Raw genomic sequence first — 14,495 nt, 5'->3', positions numbered from 1 at the left:
GCTTCTCAGATAAGGTCAAGTTAAAAGAGTTCATCATCACCAAGCCCTTATTATACGAAATGTTAAAGGGACTTATCTAAGAAAAAGAAGATAATCAAAAGTATGAACAGTAAAATGACAGCAAACTCACAATTATCAAAAACTGAACCTAAAAAATAAAAGCAAAAACAAACTAAGCAAACAACTAGAACAGGAAAGAATCACAGAAATGGAGATCACCTGGAAGGTTATCAGCAGGGAGGGGGAGAGGGAAGAATGGGGGAAAAGTTACAGTGAATAAGAAGCATAAATGGTAGGTACAAAATAGACGGGGAGGTTAAGAATAGTATAGGAAATGGAGAAACCAAAGAACTAATATGTACGACCCATGGACATGAACTAAGGGAGTGGGAATACTGGGGGGAGGGGGGTACAGGGTGGGGGGGGATAATGGGAAGAAAAATATGGGACAACTGTAATAGCATAATCAATAAAATATACTTTAAAGAAATAAGAACAACAACAAAAAGATGTTAAGTCGTTCAGAAATAAATGTTTTAGCAATAATACTAAATGTTAACCTAGAAGAAAGACAGTAAAAGAACCGATAAAAATTCAGAGGAAGAGTGAATTTGGAATTAACTGGAGTAAGTTCTGGAGTCAAATCTATATATGTAAGCCTTTAATGTATTAGAATATAAGCATTACAAACCAATGGAAAAACAATAGATGATTCAGCAAATGTTTTGGGGGAAAAATACATCAAGTCAGAGTCTTACCTCACACCCAAATATGCTCCAGATGAGCTAAAGAATTAAAAAGGAAAGAAAAAAAGGAAGACATAAATGCCAAAATAAAACACAGGGGAATAATTAAGTTGTCTTTGATGGGAAAGGACTTTCTGAGAAAATAAACTGGAAAAGAGAAAAAGAAAAAGATTAGTAGATTTGGCCATGGAAGTTTATAATTTAAACCAAGAAACATTATATAAATGAAATTTAAGAGAATATCAAGCAATCACAATTTATGGAATTTATTCATATCTCAACTTAAGCTATCAAACTACAGACAACATATTTTAAGACAGTGAGGAAACACATTCCCTGACTTGATATTTGATGAAATTGTGAATTATTAACCATTTCTAAGGTGTGGTCATTTTTAAAAGAGAGTCTTTACTCTTCAAAGATAGTTACTCAAATATTTGCAGATTAAGTTTTAAGATGTCTGGGATTTGTTTGTGGCTAATCCAGGATGAGATGAGGAATAGATGAAACAAGATTGGCTGAAATTACAAGAGTATACAATTTTTTTTTTACTTCTGAATCAGGTTTGAAAATTGCTATAACAAAACACTATATAAAGAGATTAACATTTTTTTTAAAGCAGAGAACTTGGGAGATATTTGCTATAACAGTGTTAAAAATGCAAATAAAGTTTTAAAAACTAGCACGATGTGACAATTAGTGCTATTTGTTCTGACAGCCACTTCACTTCCTTACTATTTGCAACCCCTGTGTTTACCTGGGCACACTGCATTCAGGGTAAAAGATGAAATTTGCTAACTTCCGTTGAGAGCAAGTATGGGCTCATGTGTTGGTCTGACCATCAAGACGTAAGTGCCATTTGTGATTCCCAGGAAATATACTTAAGAGATGTTTCTTCCTTTTCCGTTTCTCTCTTTATCGGATGGCTGGAATGTGGATGTAGTTGGAAAGGCCATTTCGGTCAAAGAGATCAAAGCCAAGAACAGAGAAGCAGCAAGGTAGCGGGAACTCAGATCTCTGGCAGTTCAGACACACTGGCCTTTCAGTCCTGGACTGGTTGCCTCATGTTCCCTTTACATGAGATACAAATTTGTGCTTGTCTCTGTCACTGTTATTTTGGGGTGTTATCACTTGCAGCTGAACTTAATTGTAAATAACATTGTCCACAATAGGAAAATGGGCAAATACATTAACATATAGCTTCCAGAAGAAAAATGTACTAGCCAAAGAACACCTAAAACATCAAGCCCAAAATACAAAATTCTAACAGTATTTTTTAACCTATCAAATTATAAAAATCATGAATATTATATTTCATGCTGACAGTATCATATTGTGTTGAAGAGATCCATGTAAGCCAGACTGCCTAGTTCAAGTTTCTGCTTTATCATTTACTGAAATTTAACTGGGAATTTTATTTCTATTGCTTATGCCTCAGTTTTCTCATCTCTAAAAGTGGGTAATAGTAGCAAATTATTTTTCAAGTTGTGAGGTTAATGAGACAAAACAATGCCGGTGTCATGCCCAAACTTCCTAACTACAGCGGTGTATACAAACGTATTTAAAATCAAGCAAAAACGGAAGTGCTCGTCACAACTCTGCAATCTCTGCAGCCCTTTAGGAAAGTCATTTGGTGGTATGAATAGCCTTAAAATGTCCATACCTATTGACTGTTAATTGTACTTCGCACACTCCACCATGATTAAGTAATCCGAGATGAACACGGGGTTTACTCAAAAAGATGTTCACTGCAGCATTATTAACAATGCAAGACTTTAATTTGGCAAGTGTGTTGAGAACCGTAACAGTACCACTGATCTTATGTCAAGGTTTCCCTTCTAGGTTGCTATCATATGAAAATATTCTGAAATGCAAAGTTTTTATATACAGTGCTACTTAATATTAAGAACAGGAAAGAGCCAAATATCTAATAATAGTTAATTGCTTAAGAAGATGAGATAATATGATAGACTATGATGCAGTAATTATAAGTATGTTTAGTAATTTTTAAAACATGGGGAAATATGCTATAATATCAAACAAAATAAGCTGCAATAGGAAATACATTGTTTAGTATCAACAGTGTACAGAAAAAGATGAATAAAAACACTGAAGAGAAAAATATAATTTATTCAACAAATAATTATTATACAGATATACTTTTGTGTCATTTTTTATCAACATATATATGGTATGAGTCAATTAAGTAAAACATTTTAGGGTGGAGGAGAAAGGTTAAGAACATTTTGACTGCAGGGAGTCTTCCGATTTCTTTTCTTAAGGGATAAAGTGAGGCATGTTAAAATTTTTAAGTTTATTTGAGCAGAATTCTGCTAGAATCAGGCAGCCCCTGACCGGAAGTGGTTGGGAGCGCTCCACCAACAGCAGCAGGGGAAAGGCTCCATGATACAGAGCAAGTGTGGAAGCAAAGAGACCACTTGACTGTCTATAGCTTACCGCCCAGCTGGCTGTTTGTGGCTGGTTGTCCCTAGGTTTTGATTTTGTAACACTTTTTGTAAGGAGGCCTTTGTAGGTTAAAGTTTTGGTCTGCTTATCTCAGCAGCCATGGTGTTACAGCCATGTCAGCCTAACAGCCGCCTTCGTTAATGAACTCAACATTTCCTCCTTCTTTCCTGTATTTGCCACATATTCTACACTAAGCATGAGTTGCTTTTATAAATAAAAATACAGTAGCCATTCAAATAACTGCAGTGGGGATGCTTTTTCTCTGTCGTCTCAGGTGGATATACCTTACTGCCATCACACTTTGACACACAGTGAATCCCAGACCAGGTGAGGGCCCCCAGGCGGAGCTGTGGTTAAGCAGTACGGCAGCAGGCGGCAGGATCAGATAGACCCGCCAGTTAATCCCTGCCCGCACAGGTCCAGTCATTTTCTAGGGTCCTTTCCTTACACTGAAGAGACAAAAATATAGGTAGCTAGGAACAGCAGCAACCTGGAAGGCTGAAAGAATCTGAAGGGTTGCAGGTTTACAGTTAATATATAAGATAACATGGAATCTTTTCTGATTTTACTCCAGTGTTGCTAGAAAATGTTGGAGAAGAGCTCGATCCCATCCTGGAACCACTCCTACTAAAACAGACCTTTAAGCAGGGGGGGAGTACGTGCATCCGACTTGGGGACTCTGTCATTGAGTATGCACCGGACTTCCGCTTCTACATTACTACCAAGCTAAGGAATCCTCATTATCTTCCTGAAACCTCAGTGAAGGCCAGTATCTAAAAAGAATATTTCTTCATCAAATTTTACAGTTGATGACTATATTTTCCTCCTGAGCCACGAGAACAATAGATCTTCCTAAGAAAAATGAGTTTTGTCTTTGTTTGGCATTTCCTGAAATTGCTATTATAATTTCCAAATGTTGCTTTTGTATGTGCATGTAGTAATAAAGGAGCCTTCCGTATGCAGTGAAAAAAGGCCATGAGAATCTAATTTCTACAACTGGTGTAATTCTTAGATTTTCATTGTTAACAATAGGTGACATATATGCACATTCTTTTTTGCAATAAATGACAATATGGCTAATTCTTGGAACTGGAATTCAGGAATAGAACATCATCATTCTTCTTTCTCGGAATAAGGTTGCCAGTGTTTGATTCTTATGTAATTACTTGAAGGAACTGTTTTTTTGATCACTGTTTTTTAAAAAATTGCTTCAAGAGTACAGTTATCCCTGGCTGGTGTGGCTCAGTGGATTGCATGATAGCCTGCAAACTGAAAGGTCACCAGTTTGATTTCCAGCCGGGGCACAAGCCTGGGTTGTGGGCCAGGTCCCCAGTTGGGGGCTTGCAAGAGGCAACCAATTAATGTCTCTCTCCCAAACACTGATTTTTCACTCCCTCTCTTTCTCCCTCCCTTCCCCTCTCTCTAAAAATAAGCAAATAAAATCTTTAAAAAAAACAAGTTGACTTAAAAAAAAGAGTAAAGCTAGTTTTTTTTTGTTTTTTTTTAAAGTAGAATAAGCACAGAATAGGTGCTTAATTCTTCTTTTAAATTTTATTTATTGATATTATTTTAGATAGAGAGAGGAAGGGAGAGAAAGAAATATCCACTTATTTACATATTCATTGGTTGCTTCTTTTATGTGCCCTGACTTGAGATCAAACCGGAAACCTTGGTGTGTCAGTCCGATGTCCAAACCAACTGAGCCATGTGGCCAGGGCTAAGAGTAACGTTAGCTTTTAAGTTTTAGTCAGTGACTAAATTGACTTGAGACATTGATCTACCGCTGAGCTCCTGGAGGCTATTCCATTTTTTATTCCCAATTCTTAGCCCTGGTTGGCACTTGGTAAATATTTGTGGAATGAACAAATGAGGGAGGGAGAGAGAGAGTGTGGGAGAGATAGTTTCATTTACAGAAGCTAGCAGGAAAGGACATTAAGAAATATTGATTCAGAGTTTGAAAGTTACATATAGGGACAAGATTTATCCAGGGAGCTCAAAAGCTGTCTTTTATTGGAAATATTTAAATTCACGTAGACACCTCTCTGCAGAGGCAGAGGAAGCACTAAGATGACATAATTCATTACCTCCAAGATGAATAAACATAGTTCTTGCTCTCAAGAGGCTTATGTTGTAAATAACACGTATATAGAGTGACCACACTTAAGACTAGAAAGACGTAGAGGAGCTCAGAGTAGGGGATACATGTTAGACTGGACAATCAGGGGAGCCTGAACGACTGGGGGGAGGGGGCGACCCTTGAATGTAGTTTTAAAAACACGATGTTAAAATACGGAAATTCTTGGCCGCTGTTTTTAACTAATTAAAACAAATGTTACCTAGACACCTGAAAATTGTGTATTATTAATTCACTCGTTGGGAGAAGCGATACCTAGTGGTAGTTAGAGTCAGACTGACTTGCTTCAAATCGCAGCTCCGTCACTCACCAGTTGTGCGACTTTGGCCCGGTGCTTTAACCTCTCTGTCTATAAAGTGGGAAAAATAAATGTCTCTCTCACAGAGTGATGGGAAGACTAAATAGATTTATGTAAAATGCTTACAATAAGGCCCAGCACATATTATTATCCGAGTATCAACTATTTGCATCATTACTTTTAAATGTAAGAAAAAAATGAAGCAAGCATAAAAGAAAATGATAAAATCTGAAAGTTGTGGTACAAAAAAATAGGTTTAAGAAATGACATGGAAAACCTTTTTTTACTTTCTAGTAAAATCTATGAAGATATCACAAATAACATAAACAACTCTCAGCTCACTAATAACGAGTTGTAATCGAAGTCATAAACCCATGGGGAGGGCACTGATCTATGATTCGCTATTTGAAATCCTCAAGACCCCTGGAGTGTCTGATTGCTTCATTATTTTTAATTGCTGGGATTGATTAAACAGGGATTAGAAAACATAGTGAAGCAGTTACTTGCTTTCATTTACAAATTAAAATACTTCCTCTTGATTTTATTTTTAGGATCTTTTATGTACCTTTTGCTTTCCAAAGTACCCAAGGGATGATATCATGCTGCTATAATCCTTTTGAATCTAAATGAAAATAATATATTATGAAGCCATATTTGTATGATTTTAAATGTTTATTTGTGAGCAAATGGCTAGATTTGCAAAATCTTGATCTCGATAATGCCAACTTTAGTGGAATATGAATGAATACCTCCTTGTGTCTGAATACAATGAGGTAAAAGCAGTAAAACATGCGCTTCACTGGGCACTGTGACTGTGGTTTGGGGGTTAAAGTAAATGTAACCTGTGCCCTGGGTTTCCCCTGCCAACGGGGAAGATCTCTCGAAAGCTTTAGTTATACTTTTTTCTTTTTTTTTTTTTCAGTGTGCAAGGAAATTTAATTTTATTAATGCATTTTACTATCTATTAACATAACAAATCATAATAGATTATGATTTTTTCCTTAAATTTTTCTATTATGGTGAATTATTTTAATATATTTTTCTATGGCCTTCACCACACAACTACATTAGGTTTTACAATTCAAATTTAGACATATTTAGAATGTTGGCTTTTCTATTAAATGCATCACGAAAGGGATAAATGGACCGGCAAAGTGTAGTTATACTCTTTTCACGAATGAATGTCGTGAGCAACAGAGAATTACGTAACAGCATTTAATGAGTTTTTTGAATTGCTCAATTTCAAGAATTGCTTATTATCCCATTTAAATGTATGATTATACCCATGTAATCTCTGTACTTAGTGGCATCCGAGGCCTGTCATGGGGCAAGTGAGGGGGAAGAGTTGAGATTAACCCAGGGGACACCACCTGAGTCTGGGTGGAGGAGGGAGTTACCTTCCCAGGGGTACTGCAAGAAGCTCTGTTACAATTCCTGGTCACAGGTAGGAAATTTTCGTATAGAAACAAAGGTACTCTGTTCCTCAGAAGAGACATGCCCTTCCTGGGGAAGGTGGGGCAACACAAGGTCTCCCACCCAGCAGCCAGAGCTGAAGCACACACAGACTTTTCACAGTTCGTGTGTACGGGATTCCCCAGTCAGTTCGGAATCACTCCCATGAAAGGCCCATGAAAGGGGGAAGTAGGAGGGGATGCTCAAAACATAGGTAGGGGCCTTAACTCAAAACAGAAGGGCATGTAGACTGCAAAATAGATGTTGGGAGACAGGGAGGGAGAGCCTGTTCAAATTAAGCCAAGGTCAACTCAGTGTTTATTGGCTTATGGTTTTATTGGTGACCAGAGCCAGAAAGTTTCTATACTTTATTGCTGTATGTATTGATGAGTGTGTAGAGGCAGGGATGAGAGAAGATTGTAGAGAGCTGAAGAATGAAATGAGGCGGAGATAGAAAGCATATACACATAGTATCTTCAATAAGTATAATTCTGAAGACACAGAGAGAGATCTCTCCATTGCTGGAAGGGATCGTGGCAACAAAAGAATGATTTATTTGCTTGTTGTTTGCTTTCTAAAAAGACCTGAGCATGATTACTTTCCCACTTAGGGGAAAGGGACAATTTTAAGATGTGGGCGACAGAGAGAGAGATCTGCCTGTAAAGAGCCATTAGGTATGAAGCAGGAGTTAGCAGACTGCACGTTGACGGACACCATTGAGATGTACATTCCTTAGTCCACAATAGTGGCTGGTTATCATTGTAAATTCCATATCATAACATGATTATTGAATTATAACTATACATACTTTACTCAAATTTTGACACTCGACAAATAATGACAGTGATGTTTTTCTCTTATCTCACTGTATAAGATTTCTTTTACTTTTTGATGCCTCTAGGATCCTTAAAATATAAATCAGCTAATCCAGCCAGTATGAGAGATAGCTTGCAACCTGATTCTAATTGATTTTGAGGTTAATGAGCTGTTAGAAATTGGACCAGTGTGAAATAAAATAAATTTATCACCAAAAAACCCTTTAAAGTATTACGTTTATGACTATATGAAACTTCAGTGTGTTTTTAATGCAACAATCAAGCTTCCCTATATCTTTGGTTATAGTCTCTACAAATTCCACTTTTCGCGTGTACTACTATAGTAAAGAGAGTCTGTTTTAAGGTCAGAACTTGAAGCATATAAGCAGGAGCTTCCTCAATAGAAATAATGACTCGTTTTTTGTATATTCTCTCATTTGCAGGTCACATTATTAAACTTCATGATAACATTTGAGGGACTGCAGGATCAGCTTTTGGGAATTGTGGTGGCGCGGGAAAGGCCGGACCTGGAAGAAGAAAAACAAGCCTTGATATTACAAGGAGCTGAAAACAAAAGGTTTCAAACATTATAAATCACAGCTTATTCCAAGATCACTTAGAATAAATTAAAGAACATTTTAAAGATCTATTTTGTTAGATTGAATAGGTGCATTGAATAGGAAGATTTAACAGGAAAATATAAGGTATTACAGTGCTTCTATGTTAATTTGGAAAATTGCATTACAGACTATATTTTTATATATAGGTTCTCAGGCACTGGAACAACTAGAAGGCAGTGTGTTTTCAACTAGTCAACAAAGCAGGACAAAAGTTTTAGTATTTTTTAAATTACATTTTATTGATTATGCTATTACAGTTGTCCTGATTGTTCCCACTTTGCCCGCCTCCACCCAGCACCCCCCACTCCCTCAGGCAGTCCCCCCACCATTGTTCATGTCCATGGGTCATGAGTGTAAGTTCTTTGGCTGCTCCATTTCCTGTACTGTACTTTACATCCCATGGCTATTCTGTAACTACCTATTTGTACTTCTTAATCCCCTCACCTCTTCACCCATTCTCCCCCATTCCTCTCCCATCTGGCGACCATCTGGTAACTAAATTCTTTTCTGTTGCTGCTTTTAAGAGTCTCTCTTTGTCTCTAAACTTTGGGATTTTAATTTTGATGTATCTTGGAGTGGGCCTCTTTGTATCCATCTTGTTTGGGACTCTGTGCTTCCTGGACTTGCACATCTATTTCCTTCACCAAATTGGGGAAGATTTCTTTCACTATTTTTTTTAGATAGATTTCCAGTGTCTTGCTCTTTCTCTTCTCCTTCTGGCACCCCTATGATGAGAATGTTGGGCCTCTTGAAGTTGTCCCAGAGGCTGTTTATACTATCCTCATTTTTTTTTTGGATTCTTTTTTCTTCTTGTTCTGCGTGGTTGTTTTTTTCTTCCTTATGTTCCAAATCATTGATTTGACTCTTGGCTTCATATACTCTAGTATTGTTTCCCTGTAAATTGTTCTTTATTTCATTTAGTGTATCCTTCATTTCTGAATGGATCTTTTCTATGCTATTGAGATCCTCACTAAATTCCTGGAGCATCCTTATAACCAGTTTTTTGAATTTTGTATCTGATAGATTACTTATCTCCATTTCGTTTAGCTCTTTTTCTAGAGTTTTGATCTGTTCTTTCATTTGGACCATGTTTCTTTGTCTCCTCATTTTGGCAGCCTCCCTGTGTCTGTTTCTATGTACTAGGTAGAGCTGCTTTGACTCCGTGGCTCAGTAGTGTGGCCTAATGTAGTAGATGTCCTGTAGGGTCCAGTGTACAGCCTCCTCTATCACCCAAGGTGTGCTCTCTGTACGGTCTGAGTAAACCCTCCTCTTGTAGCTGAGATTTGTTTGCTGTTGGCAGATCAATGGTAGGGATTTACCCAGGCCAGTCAGCTGCAAGGACTGGGTGTGACCACTGACCACCACCTTCAGCCCTCTGTGGAGGATCAGCTGTGCAGGGGCAGGGTGGCGGTGTTCTGACGTGGTCTGTAGCTGTCACTGGGTGCAATGGCCCTGGAGGTTCCTGGGTGGTGCAGGCCACAGTCAGCTACTAACTTTGTTTTGCCTGGGGCACCCTGCCTGAGCTGTAAAGCAATCTGAGATGGCTGCTACTTGTGCTGAGCTTGGGGATTTGCAGGCAGAGCCAAGCTGTGACTCTAATTTGGCTGCTGCTAGGGCTAACTGAAGCCAGCTATTGCTGGTTTAATAGGATTTAGGAGCCAAGACCAGCCATTCTTTGAAAAAGCAGCTTGGGTGGGCCAGTAATTTGTGGAGAGCCTCTGGGGATCTCCAGGGTGGGTCAAACTGTGTTAGCCAAGTTGATGGAGTCTCAGATACGGCACCAGCTTACAGGCTCTGTGTGGTGAGGGTTTAGCAAAGGGACAATAGCCTCTGCTCGCCTTGATTCCAGACACTTAAAGTTTTTCCCTGTATACCACTGGTGCCATTCAAACTGGTATCCTGGGCTGGAGCTTAGAGGAGTGAGTCTGATTTGGCTGAGTGCATGTATGGGCGCTTTAAGAGGAACTGTTTGGGGCTCCAGCACTTAATTCCCCCTGGATTCTGCAACTAGAAGTTGTGGGGACTTATCTTCCTGGCACTGGAATCCTGGTCTGGGGGGCCTGGTGTGGGTCTGGTACTCCTGGCTCCCAATTTTTTTTTTTTAGTTTTTTTTTAAGTTGCTGTTTCTTTTTTTTAAAGAATTTTATTTATTTATTTATTTTAGAGAGAGGGGAAGGGAAGGAGAAAGAGAGGGAGAGAAACATCAATGTGTGGTTGCTCCTCATGTGTCCCCAACTGGGGGCCTGGCCTGCAACCCAAGCATGTGCCCTGACTAGGAATCAAACAGTTGACCCTTTGGTTTGCAGGCCAACGCTCAATCCACTGAACTACACATGCCAGGGATCCCTCCTGAATTTTTATCCACCGCACATGGATATTGGATCCGCCCATTCCACATTCCTGCATCTCCTATCAGTCTGGATGGATGGGGTTTTTCTGCAGCTGTCAGACTTCCATTCAGCTCAATTTCTGACATTCCTGAGTGAGGGTTGTTCTTTATTTTCGTTGTAATTTTGATGTGGCTGTGATGTGGTTATGCAAATAGGCAAGCCATGTCTGCCTACACTGCCATCTTGACTGGGAGTCCCAAAAGTTTTAGTATTTATTGTGTAACTGAGGTTACCTGTTTGCACTGGAGCACCATCTGAATGAATATATTGTTTCATCCCACTTTCTGCTCATAATATCTGTATCTTAGAAAGGGTAAAGCTCGATAAATACTGAAAAATTTGAGAAAACAAATGGAGTGATACTTTCTGTTCTCTTGGGGCTGGGGTACTGGATAGCAGAGAAGATTGGCTTACCATCTCTCTCTAGTCACCACATAAGTGATCGTTAGAAAGAGACGCGGGGCAGAAAAGCCTGTCTTTTTGGCATTTCACAAGATAAGAAATTATACAACATCACCGTTTCAGATGTTTGTCACAAAGAGATGCATTTCTTTGGGCTACAAGCTCTTTGTTTCTTAGAAAAGAATGTGTACGTGAAGTGATTTTCAATGATTTCTTTTTCTCCTGAGAAAATTGTGTTTTATTCCAGGCAGTTAAAGGAAATAGAAGACAAGATTTTAGAAGTTCTTTCATCTTCAGAAGGCAATATATTAGAAGATGAAACTGCTATTAAGATATTATCTTCCTCCAAGGCTTTGGCTAATGAGATTTCTCAAAAGCAGGAAGTGGCTGAAGAGACAGAGAAAGAGATTGACGCCACCCGCATGGGCTACCGCCCTATTGCCGTCCACTCCACCATCCTGTTCTTCTCTATTGCTGATTTAGCCAACATTGAGCCCATGTATCAATACTCCCTGACCTGGTTCATTAACCTTTTCATCCTGTCTATTGAAAATTCAGAGAAGTCAGAAATTTTATCAAAAAGGTACGTAAAAGAAGTACTAATTAATACTAATGCTAACTAATTAATGTATGAGAATTAAATAGTAATTGGTGGCTTTCACTGTTGTTTCAGGATGCTGTGAGCATCACAGCCACAGAGCTAAAATGATTAGTCATCATACCAGAAGTGAATCTGAGGGTTAAAAAGTGAACAGATGTGACCAAATTTAGTCTGACAGGAAATTGTTTACAGAGATATAGGATTATAATGTAATTCTAAAAAGAGGAAACATTTACCTCGTTTTGTCATTTCTAAAATGTATTTATGATTGGAGGAATGGAAAGAATATTAATACCCTGAGATATATGACTCATTCTCCGTAAGCTTGTATTCCAAAAGTTACTAATTTATATCTTGATGTACACATTTATAAACTTTGTCAAGTAACAGGGTTTTTAAAAAATCCCGTGCTGTGATCATTTGGATTATTTATATAAGGTACCTTATTTGACTGTTGGCTGTTACAATCAGTAATGGAATTAAGACCTTACTTAATAGTACATCTGTGAGAGAATAAAATTTCATTTTGTTTTCAGTGAGATAAATTTTCGTTTGGTACTAAAACACGTTTTTAGTAGAGTCTAACACGAAATTACTGCTTGAATGAGGAGAATAGCTTTTTGCAATCTCTGCCCTCTGTGACTTTATTGATCAGTACAAAGCTAGATCCTGCAGTTTCTGGACCATTCATGTTCAAAGAAAACTCAGTTTAATACTTATCACTTGCAGCTAAGAATTATTTTTTTAGAAATCTCCAATGCTCATCTGCTGAAATCTGAATTAAATTTCTTCGTTTATCATGGTAGATTTTTGCTAAATTTGTAATGTTCTTGGACTGAGCATTTTTTGTCAGTATCATTTATTTTTTTCAAGCTTGAATGTGAGGCTAATAAAGGTGTAAGACTGACACTTAGCAAGCGATTTTTCAGGTGTCTGTCCATGAGAAGGAAATAGAGAGAGAGGAGGAAGGCGGGTCTTCAGGGAAGAAATGAATGATGTTTAGTTTATTTCTCTATTTCTTCCAGTATCTGAAATTTAGATATTAGCAAGGATTACTGAAATTCAGAAAATAAAATTTTAAGTGTCCTTTCTTAGAGAATTTCCCAGCCATTTGCATTACGGTCATTAATTGAACAAGTTTGTCTGGTTTTAACACTAATCTCTGAGTTCCTTGAGGCAAGGATTTTTTTATTTCAGTATTCTCAGGGCCTATCACAGTGTCAGTCACAGAGAGCCACATGGTAAATGACATCCTGCTTTTCACTGCAATTCTTAATTTCTACCTTGTTTAAAATAATAGCCACCAGAATGTTATCATCTTAACTAATTTTAAATCAAATTCTTTGCTGGAGTTTAGAGAAAAAAATTTCTTTGCTCTGTCACTTAAAGACTTATTTTGTGTACAAGATTTAAAAATTAGAACGACTATTTTTTATTATCTGTTTTTATAGCAAATTAGAATAGCAAATGTGACATCTGTTTCTCCCTAACTGTGGTATAGCCCATCACAATTTATAGAAAAATAAAGTCTTTTGACCCAGATGTGAGATTTTGATGAAATGTAGAAAACAAACATGCCTTTTTCTTTTTAGTTAAAATTCTTTAATTTAAAAACAACAAAAAGCATATTTATGATGACAGTTATCCTAAAATAATAATCTAAATCAAAGAGTAAATTTAATAACATTTGTTACGGTTATTAATATATGAGAGGTCTGTTGAGAAAGTATCTATCCATATACTGTGGAAAATAGAGACATTTATTGGAAAAGATACAAGACACAAGAAACATTGTACATAAGACAAGGACACCTCAGTGTTCTTCAAAGTAGGCACCTTGGAACCTCACACAGGTCTCCCAATTGCTCATCAGCTGCCCTGTTGTATTTTCCTGAATCTCATTAACAGACTGAAATCTGTTCCCTGTCAAAGGTGTTTTTAGTTTTGGGAAAAGCTAGAAGTTGCAGGGTGCCAAATCTGGGCTGTAGCGGGTCTGAATCACCTGGGTGATTTGATGTTTCACCAAAAAACTCTGCACAGGATGTTTTGGACGAATGGGCACATTGTTATGATGAAGCTGCCAATCACCAGTTGTCCATAGCTGCGGCCTTCTGCATCATCTGAATAGTGTCCAGAGGAATGTTCAAACTTAATGCAAAATTTCATGCAGACTCGTTGCTCTACTTGCTCAGTCATTTTGAATGCAATGGCCACACAGTACACATGCTCACCCAATGGGGTCTACTGCCCCCACTGAGGAGTACAGTGAAGTCGTCATTGTTCATGCATAAGCATTCCAGTCCTCTCTCCTTGCCTGCCAGGTTACACTGGTGTCACGTGAACCGTTCTCGTTATGTCAACAATGGCTGGACTTTTTCCAGACAGACCTTGTATAGACAGCAACATGCAGAAATTAGAAGTATTTTGCTCAATGATTTTTTAAATTTAAATTTATTTTTATCACCATTTATCTCAATGAATTTTAATAAGTGAGCACACCTGGGTAACTAGCACCAACATAAAGACATATTAGTGTCCCCTTCTAATTACTAACCCTCCCCCAAGGTAATC

The 14,495-nt window shown here is 37.9% G+C and overlaps 1 protein-coding gene across 6 annotated transcripts in view; it reads left to right on the top strand.

The window, feature by feature from the left end:
* Positions 1 to 14,495, top strand: part of DNAH7 (dynein axonemal heavy chain 7) — a 222,195-nt gene that overhangs the window by 163,107 nt on the left and 44,593 nt on the right. For all 6 annotated transcript variants that reach the window (XM_045198088.3, XM_045198089.2, XM_053918888.2 and 3 more), the window contains 3 exons: positions 3,787 to 3,977; positions 8,355 to 8,488; positions 11,571 to 11,906. In XM_045198088.3, the coding sequence (XP_045054023.2) occupies positions 3,787 to 3,977; positions 8,355 to 8,488; positions 11,571 to 11,906 (661 nt within the window). The remainder of the gene's footprint in view (positions 1 to 3,786; positions 3,978 to 8,354; positions 8,489 to 11,570; positions 11,907 to 14,495) is intronic.

The sequence above is a fragment of the Desmodus rotundus genome, chromosome 2 (assembly GCF_022682495.2).
Source record: "Desmodus rotundus isolate HL8 chromosome 2, HLdesRot8A.1, whole genome shotgun sequence".
Lineage (NCBI taxonomy): Eukaryota > Metazoa > Chordata > Mammalia > Chiroptera > Phyllostomidae > Desmodus > Desmodus rotundus.
The sequence above is the reverse complement of the archived record's forward strand: the minus strand, read 5'-3'. Positions and strand labels throughout refer to the sequence as shown.